The following is a 19,094-nucleotide window of genomic DNA, read 5'->3' as shown; positions in this document are numbered from 1 at the left end:
CCATCTATCTATATCTTTTTTCCATCCATCCATCCATCCATCCATCCATCCATCCATCCATCTATATCTTTTTTCCAGGCAGGGTCTAACTTTGATGCCCAGGTTGGAACTCACTATGGCTGGCCTCGAAACTCACAGCAAACTCTTCCTGCCTCAGACTCCCAAGTGCTGGAATTTGCAGGTACGAGCCACAACAGCTGGCTTACAACCAGTAATTTTTATCTGATGGATTTCACTGGCTTGACATGCCATGGCAATCATTCTTCCATGGCATGCTTTTTAAAAATGGCTAGTCATTAGAAAATGTGTTTTGGAACAACTGTGCTGTTTGGATGCTTCCAGCGCTTTGCGAGGAGGGAACAAGCCTTGGCTGCATTTCTGTACTGCCAAGTGTCCCTCCCAAAAGGCCGCCCTCGTTTAGGCTTTCTCACAAGTGAGCACAGTTCTGGGCAGGCATGCTCTGGCAGGGTGGGGCCGAGGGACACCTACTTGGGTGGCTTCTCCACGGTGCGATAGGAGTTGAAAGACTGCAGCTGGTTCTGGACTCCACTCAGGGAATTGGCCAGTTGTCGGTCATTGAGGGTCACAATCGTTTGCTCAATCCACTGCAGTAGTTCAGAGGCCAGGGACTCATATTTCTCTACCAGGTGCTCTGCCTCCATGGCATGGTCCAGGACCTGTGGGATAGGAGACAGACACGTGGGTATCTCACCCAGTGAGATGGCTCCACCCAGTCCTATTTTAGGAGTAAGACCTCCACCAGGCCTCTTCTGGCCCTTATGCCCACTGTCTCACAGTGAGATTACCTTGCCAATTCTTTTGCCTTCCACAGCCAGGGCCTTCATCTTAGAGAAGTAGTGGTAGTAAGTCGCCACGTAGGTAATGATGGACTTCTCATCGGGTTGGTCTACATTCACATCTGAGGAAAAGGACCACAAGGGTGAGGCAGACGTCACAAACCTGCCTCCCTTCCAGAAGTATAGCCCAAAACCTGACTCACTCACCTCATCCAGGGCCCCCCCATCCCTCCAAGGCCAACACATATTTTCAGATACCTTTAGAGCAGTGGTTCTCAACCTTCCTAATACTCTTTAATATAGTTCCTCAAACTGGGCAGTGGTAGCATACACCTTTAATCTCAGCACTCGGGAGGCAGAGACAGGCAGATCTCTGAGTTCAAGGCCAGCCTGATGTACATGAGTTCCAGGACAGCCAGGACTACACAGAGAAACCTTGTCTCGAAAAACAAAAACAAAACCAACAAACAAAATATATAGTTCCTCAGGTTATGGTGATCCCCAACTATAAAATTATTTTTGTTGCTGCTATGAATCATAATGGACACATCTGATACGCAGGATATCTGATACGTGACCCCTGTGAAAGTGTTGGACCCACAGGTTGAAAATCCATGCTTTAGAGCCAAGTAACAACTCAATCATTCCAAATTTCTCTTGGATATGGGAAGGACCTGCTAAGCAGTGGAGAAAAAATTTTACTCAGAATACTTGATATATCGACTAAAGCTGGCTGTTTATGGAAAGAAAAGCAAACAAGGAAATACCATTCCCAGGTGGGGGATCATGGTCCCCTAGGCTAGAGAAATGTCTAAAAAGCCATGGGTTGTGGGACAGTGGGACAGAAACTGTAAGCTAAGCCTCCTGAGCCTGGGTGCAGCGCAGTGGGGAGATACCAGTACTCAGCGCCATTTTGGGCCATGGTCACTGCTGTTGTTTTCGATCTGGCTCCCAGAGTTCAGCCATGGGTACAGCCAAGGGGGTAAGCATCCTTCAGACCAAGCATTCCCTCCACTCAGCCACAACTGACAAGGACTTGGGATCCCTGAGCTGTCCAACTGGGGTCGCTGATTCCTCCTCTCAAAGGTCAGACTCTCACAGCCTTCGGAAAACACCCAAGCAAGCTGGAGCTCTCGAAATCAGCTCAGTCAGGTCACAGGACCCTTTGCTTTGCTCCTGAGTTCTGCACAACAGCCGTGCTTAGCAATGCTCTCCAAGGAGCTCTGCAGTTAGCCTCACTCTGAGTGACAGCTGGGTGTCACACTGGTCATTCAGAGAACTAAGGGCATGGGAGGCAGGGCTACCAGGGGGATAAAAATCAGGGAGAAAGAATCAAACCAGACAGACAAGCTAAGAAGGAACACGTCCAACAGGGGCTTGTGGGCTGGCTCTCTGCCCTTTTCTGGTTGCACCCAGACTGCTCTGCCCTGCAGAGGCAGCAGGGGAAACGGGCTCTAGAGCAGGGCTAAACCTGAATCTCGGCTCTAACAGGTCTATGACCTTCAGCAGCTCACCGGACCTATCTCTTCCGTAAACTGAGGGCAATAATGGCAGAGGGGTGTTGTTGGAACAAGTAAGGTATGCCAAGCAGAGTGCAGCACCAGGTACAAAAGTAAGAGTTCTTTAACCTTAGCATCCCCAGAGGCAGCCAGCAGGGGCATCTGACCGACCACAAGCTAGTTCTTAGAACCAAAGGTCGTATAACTAAACTAAAACCCTAGAATTTTAGAGTAAATCATGAGAGATCAAGTGAACCAAAGTCCTCTCATTTTACTTTTTAAACTTTTATTTAATTTATTTTGGTGGTGCTAGAGCATGCCTGATGACCGCTTTACCTCTGAGTTTCATTCCCAGCCCTAGTCACTAGGCTAAGTGGCTGGCTCTACATCATACAGGTGCTCTGGACTGAGATAGAACCTACAGCCAGAACTCTTTCTGAGGCAGAGCTCCCTTTGTTTTAAAGTAGAGTCTCATGTAGCTCAGGCTGGCCTCAAACTTGCTCTATAGCAAGGCCGGGCTTAAATTCCTAATCCTCCTACCTCAGCCTGCTGAGTGCCGGGATTACAGGCGTAAGGCACCATGCAGACACTTTCCACTTGTTTTGAGACGCAACTTTCTTTCTATAAAAGTTATCCTTTAAAAGTATACAGTTCAAGCAGCTATGGAGTATATCCAAGGCTATGCCTTGGGACAATGGTTACTACCTAATTCCCAAGCATTTGCATCCTTTTACTGCTGCCGGCCCTTCCCCTGCCAACCACCAATTTGCCTCTGTCTTCCTACACCTGTCTTGCAGAGCTCTGGCCCACCTTCAGGATCCAGGAGCTTCGTCAGGCCGAGTTCCTTTTCAGCCAGATTGAAAGCATTCTGCAGATTGTAGTGTGCGTTACATTTCTTTAGAGACTCAAAATCCAACAGGTCTGGCCTGGGGGTGGGGAAGGGAACACAGAAAACATCAAAAGCAACTCAGAGCCTAAAGACAAAAAAAGTGAATTTATTCCTGGTTGGAAACACTCCAAGCCCACCCCCAGTGCAGCATATACTCCTGGCTCCTCTCCCATACTCTTTTTTCCTTCATTCTTTTTGAGACAGGGTCCCTCTTATGTAACCTTGACTGGCCCAGAACTCACTGTGAGGCCAGACTGGCCTTGAATTTACTACTTTTCTACTACTGCTTCCCAAAAGCTGGGATTTTCCTTTAATTTTTTTCCTCTATGGCTATCCTATAGTTCAGTTACTATCCTGGCCTAGCTGTGTGTCCCTGGGTCATTAACCCATGTGTTCACTAACCCCACCTTCTTACCGGTGTTTGTGTACGATGGCATTAAAGGCCAGCCCATCTCTCCAACTGGTGGTAAAGTTGTGCACATTGACATTGGCATATCTATAAAGAATGACCAAGAAAAACACTGAATGCTCTGTGATACAAGGACGGGGTGAGGCTGCGAACCTCAGAGCCCATCCTTCCTATACTGTCCAGTCTGGGTGTGGTTATCTCCAGTCCCCATGCTCCTGGGCCTCTCACCCTGCAGTCTTCATCTGGCACCACAGCAGCAGGGCATCCTTGGCTGACTTCTTCTCCTTGTTGTCTTCTGTCTCCACACTGATGTCTTGGATCTAACAAAGTAGTGAGCAAGGTGTTCACTCCCTAGTAGTGTTTTGGTGTTATTCTCAGAAAGAATCCCAGAAAATTGATCTTTAGGAATGCTGTGTGATGGGACAGACCTGGGCCCTCATATCCTGAACTAGTAGTTTGCATTATCAAGTCCAGGAGATTTGAAGTGGGATACCAATGTAGTGGAAGTGCCTACGAAGTGAAGGCAGCTGGTTCTGGGGAGAATACTGGCGTGTGAATGAATGTTCTCTGAGAGCTGGCTTTCAAAGGTGGAGCTCAAAAAGCTCTGCTTAGAGGTCAACTGGGAAAGGAGAGGTTCCATTCGAGGAGTTGACATGGCACTGAGTATAACATGGAAAGTAACAAGACCCTGGGCCAGATGCATGGATATTGCTTCAAAGGTAAACTGATATAGAAGATTCTAGATGCTTCGGGTTTTTTTTTTGTTTTTGTTTTTTTTGTTGTTGTTGTTGTTGTTTTTGAAACAGGGTTTCTCTGTATAGCCCTGGCTATCCTGAACTCCATTTTTTAGACCAGGAGAGCCTCAAACTCACAGAGTTCCACCTGCCTCTGCCTCCCAAGTGCTGGAATTAAAGACTTGCACCACCACCTCCCAGTTTAGAGGTATAATTTTTAAAGTTTATTTATTATTATTATTTTATTTTTATGTGTATGGGTATTTTGCCTGAATGTTTGTACACCATGCATGTGCCTGGTGTTCACAGAGGCCATAAGATGGCATCGGACCCCCTAGAACTGGAGTTATAAGTGAGCTGCCATATGGGTCCTGGGAATCAAACCTGGGTCCTCTGGAAGAGTAGCCATTACAGTGTTCTTAGCTGCTGAGTCATCTCTCCAGCACCTCAATTTTTGTATTTATCTTGTCATGGGCCATCAGTAACAGTGTGGGGGTTTAACACTGGTTCATACACAGTTTACGCCTCAGATACCACTTGGAGGATACCTGAAATCGGAGGATGATGGTCCACACTAGCCCAAGGGTCAGACGGTGGTTCCCATCCACAATGTCATGGGAGCCCATGTTTTCCAAGTGCACTTTCTGCTCCTTCAGGAACTGCAGCGCTTTATCTACATTCTCCAGGCAGTGAATCCGCATTCGGCCCTTGGTGGGTTTTGGCTGTCAGCAGACAGAGGGTACAGAGGCATAAGACCATGACATTTTCCCAGCAAACTGCTCCATACCTCCCATTATCTCTTTCAGGGAACACAGGGCCAGCCCCAGAGCTCAAGGAGCCCAAGCAAGGTTATGGATGAGGCTTGGGCAGATTAAGATTCCCAAGGGAATTAATTGCACTCAGGGTGGGTGGGAGAAGAAATGTTTTCAATAGGGTCACTGTTCCTGTTTCTGCATAGCATGGCTCCCATGTAATCCATGTAGCAGAGCCCCTTGGAATGAGACCATCCTCTGGGCAGAGGAGCGATGGTATTTTGCTCTGCTTTCTTTGGCCCCTCCTATGGTCTGTTCCCTTGGCCAGTCTCTGAGGCTTCCATCATTACCCCAACTCACCAGGGTCTCTCCCGAGAGCACCTCCAGGAGCCTCAGGAGGTTGCGCCCGTCCCGCAGGTCGCTGTACAGGTCTCCCACCCGGCATGTCACCCGGGCCAGGTGGGAGTTCACCCACTTGGTGAAGGTTTTCTTCTGCACCGCTTCTCGCTCATCTGCAGTAGCAACAAGGAGTCATTTCTGTCCTTCAAGGACAGTGTGTCTGCTTTGAAACACCAGTGGACAGGGTGTATGATGGGGACTTGGGATGCCTGAGAGTGTAGAAGTGACAGCTGGGGTCGGGCAGGGGTGGGGATAGGCAAGGAAAAAAAAAACCAGTAATCTACCCAACTAAGAAATGAAAAGGCAGCCGGGCAGTGGTGGCGCAAGCTTTTAATCCTAGCACTTGGGAGGCAGAGGCAGGCAGATTTCTGATTTGAGGCTAGCCTGGTCTACAGAGTGAGTTTCAGGACAGCCAGGGCTACACAGAGAAACTCTGTCTTGAAAAACAAATAAATAAATAAATAAATAAATAAATAAATACGAAATGAAAAGGCTAGTATGAGCTCGTGAGCTTGGGAGCTCTCTGCTTCCCAAGTGCTAGGATTAAAGGCATGCGCCACCACAGCCCCGGTGGGCCTCGCCTTTAATCCCAGCACTCCAGAGGCTACGGTAGGTGGATCTCTGAGTTCAGCCTAGTATACAGAGTAAGTTTAAGGACAGACGGGTCTAAACAGAGAAACCCCGTCCAGAAAAACCAAAAAAGGGGGAGGAAGAGAAAGAGGAGAAGAGGAAGAAGGAAACTACTCAGGGGGAAGTGGGGTCCTGGGATTAGGCTTCATGCTGTTATAGTATTGACATACTGGGCAGCTTACTCAGTTCCTCGGTTTCTCCATTCATAGGATGAGCATATTATCTCCTACTTTATTGGGTCACTGTGAATTAAATTAGCTACATCTAGAGGGTGCCCAGTGCAACATGCCTCCCACATCTGAAAGGGCACACCCTCCTTTCTTTCAGATGTGGACAGGGAGAAGGTGGAGCCTGTAAACATGGCAGCAGATCTCACAGCTTCAGGGTGAAGCTGTGTGGGTGTCTAAGGTCCTGGGTCATGTACAGAGAAGGTAAGCTACTCCTACCTTAAGACAGGGCTGCACAGTTGGCGGAGAGGATCTAAATACCCCAAAATTAAGAAACTATAAGAATTTAGATCAGGCCAGCAGTGGTGGTGCACGCCTTTAATCCCAGCACTTGGGAGGCAGAGGCAGGCGGATTTCTGAGTTCCAGGCCAGCCTGGTCTACAGAGTGAGTTCCAGGACAGCCAGGGCTACACAGAGAAGCCATGTCTGGAAAAAAGAAAAAAAAAGAATTTAGATTGGGCATGGTGGCACACGCTTTTAGTCTTGGGAGGCCTAGGCAGGAAGATCTCTGAATTCCAGACCAGCTAGGGTAGATCTCACCAAACACAAAGATCCCATCTCAAACAAAAACAAAAACAAAAACAAGAGAACAAAAAGAAATAAGAACTTGCAAGTTCAAGGGAGTAGTAGTTCAGGTAGAGTTGAGTGCCAACCTTCTGGGGAGGCAGGTAAGGCGGGGTAGCCTCAACCCCAGGAGGCAGGCAAGGCGGAGTAGCCTCAGCCCCAGGGGAGCTCCTGACAAGGGATGCTGTCAGGCTGCATAGGAAACTGACGATTAAAGACTTTGTAAATGTAGAGGGAAGACCTAAGCTCTGTACTGTAAACTACTTGGAGGCCAGGATTCCTGCCAGTTGCCCTTTGAGAGCCCTAATTAAGGACCCAGCCCAAGTGGGAAGTGTGTAGAGTTCCATTTGTCCCCATCTCAGCCCCATCACCTCAGAAATTTAGACTCATCATTAATTTCACATTCCTGTGCACCTTCCACATAGAACAACCACACACCCATTCCTGACTTTCTCATCTCCAAGTCCTGTGCCGATGCCAAACCTGGGGTCCCAATCACCCATGGTGACTCTGGGCCTCTTTTAGGAACTCTAGGCCCTATATGAATTGAAGACAGCTTAAGTCATCTAGCCATTACTGAACCCAGGAAGACCTCAACCCACTGAGGCACACAGGTAGACGAAAAATGGAAACTGTACCTAGAAAGACCTGGTAAGTCCAGGCACTAAAGACACCACAAGACTCCCACAATGTCCCTAAACACGCGTATCTGGGCCATGATGAACACTGCTGCTCAGGCATCTATGGGACCTGTGTGTACACTCGCTCTCCCATTCTCCACACAGCCTCCATCACGCCCATTCAGAAGCCCACGAAAACAGAAGCCTCCGGGCCAATGCCCTTCTCCACTTCCTTAGCAAGGCCAGCATGGCCAAACCATGAGGGTGAGCTGCCAGGGGAGAGTGCTGCGGCTTCTCGAGCTGAAGACATTAACCCTCCATCCACACCACCTTTGCACCCTGCAGGGCACCTCAAGGTCACACCCCTATGGCAGCCCGACTCCCACCCCCAGTCTCATCCAGTGGGATTCCGGTTGTCCACATGCCTACATTCTCTGGCTACTTTTAATGATTCCCTCTAAGCTTCACCACGTTGTCCCTCAACATAAACATTTGAGTCATAGAAAGCGGTAGGCATGGGTTCTGGGTCTGCGAGCTCTTTCTGCCCCTGGTTGGGCCCCTTGGGCACAACAGGCTCCCCTCTGCCCAGGGAAACTCACCTTGAAGCTGTTTGAAGCGTCCTTCCAGCACACTGGCATACTGAGCAGGATTGATGAAGGCAGCTGGTGAGAGCAGAACGCCCCCAGGGTTCTGAGACCCTTCCACAGCCTCATAGTAAAACTCACCAGCCCCGTTCAGGCCATTTCCATGGACCCTGCCCACTCCGTTTGTACTCATGGTGCCTGCTGCCTCCTACTCAGCCTGTGGCCCAGAGTCCATGCTCCCCTGCCGGAGCAGGGCCTTGAGTGTGTATCCCCTGAGCCTGTGCTGGGGGCGTCCGGAAAAAGGCTTCCTCCGTACCTGGTTGGGTGGAGTGGTTTCAAGGATGCTGGGAGTTTCAAGGAGTGGGGAAAAAGTTATGGGATGCCTCAGCTTCTGAGACAGTGAGTGGGGCACACCTGGTTGTAGGGAGAGGAGACAGAGGCAGCTCCAGACAAACAGGTCGGACAGTGGCGGGGGAGGGGCAGGCTGCTTAGGAGGCGGAGCCAGTTGGGGCATGGCCAGGCCCTGCAGGGGCGGAGGAGGGAGTTGCCAGCACCCAGAGACCTGTTCGTCAGGCTACCGGTTGCCCAAGACTAGGGAAATCCTGCCAGAGGCGGCCCCAAAGCAAACTCCTGCCTTCAGAAGGTCTGCAGGGTGGGCCAGCCTCTCTGGGCATCTCTAGGTGGGCTTGTTCCAGGACGCCTGAGCTTTGATCTCAGCCCTGAGAGCAGAGAAATGCGGAAGCCAGGAGATCCTGGAAGAGAAGCCAGGTGTTGACTTCTATGACCTCCTCTGGGGAGTAAGTACTGTGACTGTCCTCCAGTACCAGCCCTTTTCCGCTGCCCACCAGGTTCCTTAGTCAATATCCCAGCCCCTGTACACCCGAATGCTGGGTACATCTATCAAGTGCCCCCCCCCCCCCATACTGGGTATGTCTATCAGGTGCCCTTCCTACCTCTTCTTGGGCCTCTGCCTCTGCCACTCTTAGCCTACGCTTGTTCCTCCTCCTCTTTAATTATTTAGGATTTATTTGGCACCTACTGAGTGAGTGGCACTGAACAAAGCAATGACTATTCACAGATGCCTCTTCAGGGGAATAAATACTCAACGAGAGCATGCACATGAGCACATGTGCTGACTGGCACCGGTCTTATGTGCAGAGTTTGACAATATTGGAAAGTATGTGTCAAATGCTCGGGCATGGTAGCAGTACTGAGTGGTATGTGGCATGCTCACAGACGTGGGGAGAGTTTTGGGTAGCACCTGTCATATGAACTAGACCTGGGAAATTTATTGGGTGACATGTAGCATGTGCACACAGATATCACAATCACATTGGTTGGCATGTGACTTGTACTGACACAGTGACAGTTCTGGAAGGTATGTGTCATTGCAGATACCATGAAAGTTTTGGGTAACATGTGCACTGTAACATCAATGATAGTAGATAGAGGATCCATAAATCTAAATCCAGGGTGCCAGGCACACTTCTCCAACAGCGGTGACATTTTCCATGCCCCATGTTTTCTGTCTTCCCTGAGCTCCTGAAGTACTAATATGAGTACTTCATCAGCCGACTTCCAATCCCAGCTAGGAAGACGCTAGGAGAAAGTGACCCATGAACCCAACAAGCTGGAACCACTGTCTGATGCTGGGCTGGCTGAGTATAGCTTTCTGGGAAAGCTTTTAAGAATCATGAGTTTCTGGGCTACATGTTTAAATATTCTGCAGTTCATCTTTTCTTTTCTTTCTTATTGTTTTATTTTTAATTTTATTTATTTGGTTTTTTCTTTTTCTTTTTCTTTCTTTTTTTTTTTTTTTTTTTTTTTTTTTTTTTTTTCTTTTTGGTTTTTCGAGACAGGGTTTCTCTGTATAGCCCAGGCTGTACTGGAACTCACTCTGTAGACCAGGGTGGCCTTGAACTCAGAAATCTGCCTGCCTCTGCCTCCCGAGTACTGGGATTAAAGGCGTGTCCCACCACTGCCTGGTGCAGTTCATCTTTCTTGAGAACTGGTATTTGTAAAAATCATCTGGCCTCCAAATCTCTTCTGCTGGGAGCTGCCCCACTGGGAAATCACTCCTAAAGTGGAAGTAATGAGCAATGAGCTCCCATATTGGAACTGGCTGGGCCATGGGTAGGTCAGTGAGAGGGTGGGATGAAAGTGGAAGGCAGCCTGGGTGGGTGCCCTTAGGGTGTGTAGGTGACTCAATCACAAAACAGCCACTGGCTGGTGGTGGTGTCAGGTGGCAGCTGCACTCCTGTTGCTATGACCACTACCCTCCCACCCCCCCAACCCCCCATGCAGGAGGCCAGTCAGACTGGTTTGTTTGTCCCAGCTCAGCCAAGGGGAGAGCCCTGGCCATAGGGGAGGGCAGGGGCCAAGGGGGTGGGTGGAGCACGAGCCCTGAGAGAATGGGAGGGCAGCTGCTGAGGAACTGCTTCAGGGAACAGGTAAATAAAATAACTGGAGTAACAGGCAGCTGGTAGGAGGGGGCGGGGAGAGTGCCAGGAAGATAATGGGCCAGGAGAGGAACAGCTGTGGGAAACGTCAGTAGCAATAAGGGAGGGCTCATTGGAAAGAAAGGTGAGAGAGTGGTGGATGGAGACAGAAGTGACAACTAGAGTAATAAGGCAAAGCATGCAGGGTCAGAGAACTGATGCGGGGCTAAGATCGTGAAAGTAAGCTCATCTACCCAGCTGGCTCCTTCCAGGGGTTGATGTGTATGGCATCTCTAGGCTAGGGGAGAAGGATGGTAGGGGGTGTTGTACACTGCATGTTGTTTGTCCTTGAGGTTGGATCTGATGACCAGGGGACAGTACCTGTCTCTTCAGAGCAGCAGCTTAGAAAACGAGGCAAGTCTTCCCATAAAGACAAAGGCTCTCCATCCCAAGCCCATAACCCCATCTCTACCAATCTCTTCACCTCCCTGCCCCTCCCTTACCTGCCAGGGCCTTAATTCTGGATCTCTCAAAGAGGCGGGCTGAACTGCTGTCATTGTCCCAATCTGAGTCAGGCAGGTCCCAGCGGTTGTTGATGTCACTGTACTGGCCCTGGATCTCCAAGCTGTCGAAGTCAGTGGGTGACAGGGTGCTGCTCATGGTGGTGGGTGGCTTCCTGTTCCTACAAAAAGACGGCATGGCTGGTGAGCAGCGTCCGACACTCACCATGCCTTTCTTCTGCTCTTTGTTTGGATTTTTCAAGACTTAGGCTTCTCTGTGTAGCCATGCCTGTCCTGGAACTTGCTTTGTAGACCAGGCTGACCTTAAACTTAGGAGATTCTCCTGCCTCTGCCTCCCAAGTGCTGGGATTAAAGGCGTGCGCCACCACTGCCCGGCTCAGTCTCAGTTCTACTCATGTTCTGAGTCTTCTTTATAAGTCCCTGGAGACTAAAGACCCAGATTCTGCTCTCGAGCCGAGGTAAATTTTCACAGATACATCAAGATGGCTGCACTGAGGCAGGCACGGACCAGATGACTGGGTGTTCACAGGAGGACACAGCATGGCTCTTACCTCTGGGGTTCTTTCTGTTGCTACACACAATGCTTCCTACAGTCTTAACAAATGTCAGTTGTGCCATGTGTCATTCATGAGCAGAGGGCCTTCCCTGACTCATAGATAAAGTAGCCATACTGCTGCTGTTAACCCACTGGCTCAAAGTTATTTGGCTATAGTACTAGGTTTTGAAGCAAGGTTCGGTTCTTTCTGACTTTTAAAAGGAGCATCTTGCCGTAATTTTTTTTTTCAATTTTGCTTTATGGATTTTGCTAGTGTGTGTGTGTGTGTGTGTGCATGCATGCGCTCTCTCCCTCCCTCCTTCCCTTCCTCCCTCCCTCTCCCTCTCTCCTATGTACCATGTGTTTGCCTGATGCCTAGGGAGGCCAAAAGAGAATGCTGGATTCCCTGGAACTGAAATTACAGTGGTTGTGAGCTGACATGTGGGTGCTGGGAATTGAACCTGGGTCCTCTGAAAGAACCACCACTGCTTTTGACCACTGAGCCGCCTTCCCAGCCCCTTTCTACTTTCATCATAGCCTCTGACGGATACGGAGAACATCTCCCTGACCATCCCAGAGCCTTTCAGCAGTGCTCTGAGGAACCAGCACTCACCTCTGCCTTCGATGGCCAGGCTATGGTGTCTGGATCATGCATGCTTGCTAGGACTACTTAGGACCTTAACTTAAGCAAACACGCTCTGTCCTCAAATGAGCTTCAGATTAGCTGCTGGAGAGTTTTTTCTGAAAGTCTGTTAGGTTCAAAGTTCTTGTTTAATACAACATTTTGTAGCCAATCAAGGGAATGGGGGTAGAGAGTTGTAAACTTTAACAGAACTCTAAATCCTACATTTCTCACTTTCCTTTTTTTAAGAGATCGGGTTTCTCTGTGTAGCCCTGGGTGTCCTGGAACTCACTCTGTAGACCAGGCTGACCTTGAAATCCGCCTGCCTCTGCCTCCCGAGTGCTGGGATGTCCTGTCATTTCTCACTTTCCTAATATCTCATCAACACAGGCATTTTAAACTCAAGAACTACTTCCTAGGCAAGAACTAGGACCTTGGTAATACTCAATCTGGGATGGTGAGCTCCTTAGTGGGGAGGATGGTGTTCATATGGGCACTCAGAACTTGGCTACTATGATTAGCTGGTTCCAAAGAGCTGAGCCTGGTCTTCTTCTTTTTTTTCAAAGCTTTATTTATTTTATGTATATGAGTACACTCTAGCTGTACAGATGGCCGTGAGCCATCATGTGGCTCCTGGGAACTGAACTCAGGACGGCCCTGCTTGCTCCGGCTTAATACACTGTAGCTGTCTTCAGACGCACCAGAAGAAGGCGTCAGATCTCATTACAGGTGGTTGTGAGCCACCATGTGGTTGCTGGGATCCAAACTCAGGATGTTCAGAAGAGCAGTCAGTGCTCTTACCGTGCTCTTACCGGCTGAGCCGTCTCGCCAGCCGGAGCCTGGTCTTCTTTAAGGGCAGGGCTTGCCCACCTGACTCACACCAGGATTTCCCTGGGAGTGGCATGAAGAAGGTATGTTCTAGTTTCCTTTCAGTTGCTGTGGTAAAACCCTCTGACCAAACTCAACTTCGGGGAGGCTCTATTTGGCTTATAAATTTCAAGTCCATCACTGAGGGAAGTCAGGGCAGCAGCTCCTGCTTATCTCTCTTTCTTTTTCCTTGCTATAGCTCAGGACCAGCTGCTCAGGACCTCCAGCGGACTGAGGCCTCTTACATCAATTAATAATCTGGACAATCCCCCATAGACATGGCCACAGGCCAGTCTGCTCTAGGCAATTCCTTAATGGAGGCTTTCCTCTCAGATGACAAGGCTTTATCACATTGACAGTTAAAGCTAAGGAGGCCAAATTATAAAGAATAAAGGTCTCTGATCCCTAGATTTAGGTCTTTCATTACCCTTACTCTCTAGACAAAGAGCTTAGTTTCCATCAGGTCTGGGACTCCTTTCCCATCATGTTCTACCAATAGAGTCACTGGATTTTCTCTGTAAATATTTATAGAAAACTAAACTGTAGGGCAGAGTTGAATCACCCTGAGCAAAGAGCACTGTAAGCTAAGCATGGCCTGGGCCAGGCACCCAAGTAGCACTGGCCTCAGCCCTACTGTGTTTGGAGTTAAAGTCTCCCAGCTAGAGGCAACTCAGCTCAGCTAAGGTAAGGGTGTAAGAACACAGGCCTTCCAGCAGGAGCACCCCTACTAAGACACCCAGTTTTTCTCATTAGTTTTACTGTTTTCCTCCTACAAACCTACTAAAGCCACCCCCAGGGCTGATTTTTGTTGCTGCTTATTTGTTGCCAATGGATTCCTTTAGGTAGGGAAATGCTGCCAACTTCTCTGCAGACCCCACCATGCCCCTTTGCTCCTCTCAGAACCCACTAGTGTCCAGGCCTGGGATCCTGACCTTCCAGGGATGTGTGGCTGGGAAGGTTCTGCTGGAACCTATGCCCACCCAAGTACTGCTGGGTACAGACCACTTAGCTATGGGTTGACCCTGCAGGCAACCTTCTCTCACCTTCCTCCACTGACACTGGTTTGAAGAATTAGAAACCCTATTTCCTGCCCTGCCTTCTGTAATTTTGGGGGAGAACACCTGGAGCTAAAGTCTCACTAAATGAAAAACAGAACATTAGAATGTTCTTCTTCACAGATCAAGGCTAGTTTACATGCTTTGGCACCTGAATCTCCAAGCATGGCATGATACAGAGTTAACACAGCACGGGTGATCTCAAAGCCACAGACTGCCCCCCCCCCAGGGCCATAATGCTGTGCCTCCATAGGGTTTATTCCAATACATCACCAGGGCAATACTAGGTGGAATTGTTCAGCATGGTGGCTCTAAGGCCCTAGCTGTGTCTTGACAGTCAGTTTCTAAACATTCCAGCTCTGCACCACCCATCATCCTCTGCAATATATTTTCTGTGTTCTAACAATCAGCATCTCCAGGGCCTTGCGGTTTTCTGCTTGAGTCTTCGTATGTGGATTGTCCCTAACATATGGCCTGGATCTCCATGGTCGAGCAAATCCCAAGACCCATAACTATCTTCCCCCTTCAATGGGGAATCCTCAATGTTATTCTCCTCCAAGGATTCGTGAACTCTGGCAAAAGGGAGGTGCTACCGTTAATCCAGATTACAGTTCTGCATTCCCTCATTCTTAGCCACTGACCTCAGCTGGGCCCAAGAAGCTTATGTGGTTAGTGTCAGAATAGTGTTAGCTCCCACTAGCTTCAGGCTAGAGGTCTTACTGGAACCTGTGCCCACTCAAGTACTGCTGGGTACAGACTGCTTAGCTATCGGTTGACCCTGCAGGCAGCTCACCCTCTCTCACCTTCCTCCATTGACACTGGTTTGAAAAATCAGAAACCCTATTTCCTGCCCTGCCTTGTCTTCCCTCCTCTGTGCTTCATTTAGCACTCTGCATGCAGTGGATACTGTGCTCAACACAGCTATGACCATTAGTTGTTTATATGTCTCTGCCTGTTCTACTTTTAACTTCTTGAGAACTGGAATATTGGTCGTCCAGCAGAACAGACATTCAATAAAGAGGTATCACGGTAATTTCCCATAATTCTTATTCTGGTCACCGACTCAATGTCTTTCTTAGGGATGAAGAGAAGGCTCATGGGAAGAATGAAGATGGGAGGAGGAAAGACCTGCTTCTCAGCTGGAAGACTCTCAGGGCTAAGCACTAGCATGGGCCAGGGAGTCTCAAATACAAAACCACATGACCCCAGTGCTGGGCCACTGAGACCGATCAGGTTTGGCACATCTGGAATGGGTCTGGGACTTTCATTTCCAAGCAGCTCAGGGAGGACCACTAATGTCCAAAGATGACAAACAAGCAGCTGGGACTACTTAGGGACCTCTAAGAGCTGAGAGGCACAGAGTGTCTGGAGAGAGTGTGTCTGTGGGTGGTGTCTGTGTGTGTGTGCAGGCCTAGATCCCAAGCAAAATGAAATACCTCTTCTGACTCAGGACAGGAGCAAGAGCCCCCAGGCCAGGATAGATAAACATGAAGTGGGCTCTAAAACTCATCAGAACTGACAACTAGAGGAAGGTCTGCAGGGCTTGACAGCCTCTGGAAGTCAAAGCTGAATAAATGACCAGAGGGTGAATAATACATTAGGGCAGATAGGGACTTTGGCAAAGTTAAAAATTTCATTTGACTCAAAATATAAATGGATGTATTGGCATGGAGAAAAAAAGAAAAAAGAATTGCGGTGAAGCCCAGGGTGCTTTAAAAAGCAAGAGAAAGATACATCACAGCAAGGATCAGGAGGAGAAAAAAAACCACAACCTTTCCCCACTCAGTGAGAAATTTGGGAGCTGGGCTAAGACACTCAGATTCTCATTCTCTCCTTTAGAATTTGCTATTTAGGCTGAGCATGGTGTTGCACTCATGTATCTCCGCACCCAAGAAACTGGCAGGAAGATCACCTGGTCTAAAAAAATAAATAAATGAAAAATCCTTCACCCGGGGCATAATTATTCAGACTCACTTCCCCTCGCCTGCCACCCCCGTCGCTAAGCTTGAGCTGACATCAGTTTCTTTACCGGAAAAGTCTAAGCTCCATCTTAGCTTTTCCTTCACCCCCTCCCTCCATCCTGCGCTCCTTTTAACACGCTGAGAGGTTGCCCAATGCTCAAGCTGAGATACACACGTACACACATGAAACTCACTCTTCTCTTTTCACCTTCAAGAGAAACTGGGTTGTGGATATCGACTGAAAATACCTACACACCCGGGCTCTCAAAATTGGAATTGTAACGGGGGTTTGGTGGTGGAGGGGGGGAAGATAGCTGAGAAACAGCCCACAGAGAAATCAAGCCTGCATCTCAGACAGACATGCAGTGTCATGGGCTCCTGGGGTACAGGAGGCTGGAGCCAAAGTGGACGGTGTTTATGGAATGTGCAGCTTGAATTGGAACCCCAGCCAGGCAGCCTTGCTGGGTAGTTGTGTGACAGGCGGAACCCACAGGCCTGTAAATGTACAGGGCCCCAGAAACACCTTACACAACGCTTCCTCACCGCCCGAATAGGTTTTATTCTCTCAAGCAGCTACAGCCATCTCCACCAACCGTTTCCGATTCTCTTATCAATGAGAGCCCTAAAAGGCAGCATGGAGCTATAGCTACCACAGTAGAGAGGAAAAGCCCACGCAGCCCCATAGCCAGCTGCCAACAAGCTTCGGAGCTAGATGAAGCTGGGTATTCACAGGCCCCAGGCAGACCTAGTGCGTCCCCAGTCCCACTACCAGCAGCTCTGGCCGGTCCGCTACAGGAACCGACGCACCGCTAAAAACGTGCGCTGCCAGAAGCGCTCCGAGCCCAGGCGACCCCGATCCGTCAGCGCGTCTGTCAGCCCAACTCTTCCAGACTCTTCTCTGCGCTCCATAGAGGTCCGCGTGCCCCAAGCCTCGGCCCCCACAGTCATCACAGTGGTACCTGGCTTGCCCGCACAGGACCCGGGCACTCAGCGTCGCATCCTCCCTCCCGAGCTCCCCAGGACCGACCCCGCCGCCTGCACGCGGCCGCACAAAGCGCGCCTCCTCGCCGGTCGGGACAAAGCGGGCCCGGGCGCCGGCTGCACCTACCTGGGTGCGGAGCGCCTGCCGGGCAGCGGGAGCGCGGCTGGCGGGGGCGCACTTGTCGTCGCCGCGCCCACAGCCGAGTCGCGAGGGGTGGTTGCAGGCGGCTACTGGCGGCGGTGGCAGGGCGGCCCGGGGCGCACGGCAGGAGGGCGCTGTCACGGGGCGCGAGCGGCGCGGGGGGCGCGCGGGGCCGGCGGCCGCGGGGCGCGTGGCGGCTGCGCGCGGGCGCGAGCGGCGGGACTGCGGCGCCGCGGAAGGAGGACAATAGCCTCCCCCTGCCGCAGGCCGCCGGCTCCCGCGGGAGGCCCGGGACCATCTGGAGCTCGGGGCCCCGCGGGGCTTGGGGCGGGGCGCGAGTCACCCCCTCCCCAGCCGGAGTCATGGCAACCGCGGCCCCTCTAGGTTCCTGCGGTGGTTCTCCGGTAGGGGGTCTCTGACCTTCCCCGGGGCAAAAACAGGACAGCCGCTCCTTCGCCAGTTCCCGACCCCCCACTGTCTTCCGCGTGGATGCCCCGCTTGACCCCCACCTTCCGGTCCTCGCCAGCCCCGCGACACCCTTGGGCGTCTGGGTACCACCCACAGTTAGCCGGGCTTATTCTTCCCAGTTTGGACTCTGCACCTTTGTCTCTGTCGCGCCTTTGCCTGGATGCGCAACCCTTTTAAATGTCACTTACCTCCGAGGTTTCCCCGAGATGCGGCCTCCGTTTCCTTTTCAAATGTCCCTTTTTGGGCACCTCCAGGCCATCTCTTAAGCGTTTCTCTCTGCCTTGCCCCCTTTCTCTCGTCCTCCTTCCGGCAGGTAGGCTGGCCCGCTTTCCAAAAGCATCTCCATGGTGCTCCTGGAGATTCTTGCCTTCTCACAAATCAGATTCTCGGAACCGTCATCACAGCGGCTCCTCAGCTCCTCTCATTTATCAACCTGGAGAATTCCGGCCTAGTCACTGTGTTAAGGGGGTTGGGGGTAGGGATGGACATTTCTAGTCCTAGCACGGCCCGGGTTTCTTCCTGGTTTATTAGCAGCTGAGTGGTCTACGGTTTAATGGCATTAACCAAGGTGAGCTGCTATCTGCTTAGGAGAGGCAGGAAATATGCCCAAATCAGAGCAAATGCACAGAGTGGGTGCTAGCAGTGGGTGCTAAAAGTGCGTTATGTCATGTGACACTCCCACCCCCACTCCAGCTCTGAAAGTACTGTTCTTCCAGATTGGAGAGCTAACTAAGCTCAGGGAGAAACCAGAAAAGGAAAAAAAAAAGATGGATTTTTGTAGCGAGCCTTTGGGTTATATACTCCTGAGAAGAGATAGGTCCTTTCATACACTAGGAATGCCTGAAGTGGACAAGTAAGGGCAACAAAAGGAATGCTCTTTCAGTGAGTTACTGAGCTTAGGGCATTAAAATAGTTTTATTGTTAACTAAATCTTATCATTTTGCTTCTTTCTGGAAAGGTATGCATACCTAAAACAGCTACATGTAATCGCACTACTTTTCAGGTATGATTTTCACAAAGTGAAATCACTGTGTTACATGGAGTTTAAAAAACCTGTAAGGTAAAACAAAATTTTGCTACCACCACCAAACAGTTGCATTGTTTCATCTATCTGGCCTGGCTTTTCCTCATGTAGAAGGTGGGTTGGGGAGGGACTGGGGAGTTTTGTTAGACTGCTAATAAGATCTGAGATTCTATCATTAAACTAGAATTTAGCCTTCTCTATTTCAGGGTATTTGTGATTTTAAAAAAAGTCACTTGCGTAGAATGTGCTACACCTTTAATCCCAGACTTCAGAAAGAAGGCAGAGGCAGGCAAATCTCTATGAGTTCAAAGCCAGCCTGCTCTACCTGGGAATTCCAGCCCAGCCAGAACAACAAACAACAAAAAGCTACCTCATT

General features: G+C 50.0%; 1 protein-coding gene across 3 annotated transcripts in view; it reads right to left on the bottom strand.

Moving 5' to 3' along the window:
- Positions 1 to 18,373, bottom strand: part of Sptbn2 (spectrin beta, non-erythrocytic 2) — a 42,390-nt gene extending 24,017 nt beyond the window's left edge. The window contains exons 1-9 of one of the 3 annotated variants that reach the window (XM_031389202.1): positions 17,883 to 18,373; positions 11,046 to 11,224; positions 5,441 to 5,592; positions 4,877 to 5,050; positions 3,823 to 3,914; positions 3,601 to 3,681; positions 3,107 to 3,222; positions 807 to 919; positions 490 to 677 (exon numbers count right to left, since the gene is read on the bottom strand). In XM_031389202.1, the coding sequence (XP_031245062.1) occupies positions 490 to 677; positions 807 to 919; positions 3,107 to 3,222; positions 3,601 to 3,681; positions 3,823 to 3,914; positions 4,877 to 5,050; positions 5,441 to 5,592; positions 11,046 to 11,202 (1,073 nt within the window). In that variant the 5' untranslated portion in view covers positions 11,203 to 11,224; positions 17,883 to 18,373. Of the gene's footprint in view, positions 1 to 489; positions 678 to 806; positions 920 to 3,106; positions 3,223 to 3,600; positions 3,682 to 3,822; positions 3,915 to 4,876; positions 5,051 to 5,440; positions 5,593 to 8,119; positions 8,726 to 11,045; positions 11,225 to 17,211; positions 17,384 to 17,882 lie in introns of those variants that run through there. The other 2 variants (XM_031389201.1, XM_031389200.1) reach the window with 2 other exon arrangements.
- Between the last annotated feature and the right edge of the window lie 721 nt (positions 18,374 to 19,094).

This window comes from Mastomys coucha, unplaced genomic scaffold (assembly GCF_008632895.1).
Source record: "Mastomys coucha isolate ucsf_1 unplaced genomic scaffold, UCSF_Mcou_1 pScaffold21, whole genome shotgun sequence".
NCBI lineage: Eukaryota > Metazoa > Chordata > Mammalia > Rodentia > Muridae > Mastomys > Mastomys coucha.
This window is presented reverse-complemented; position numbering and strand designations above follow the sequence as displayed.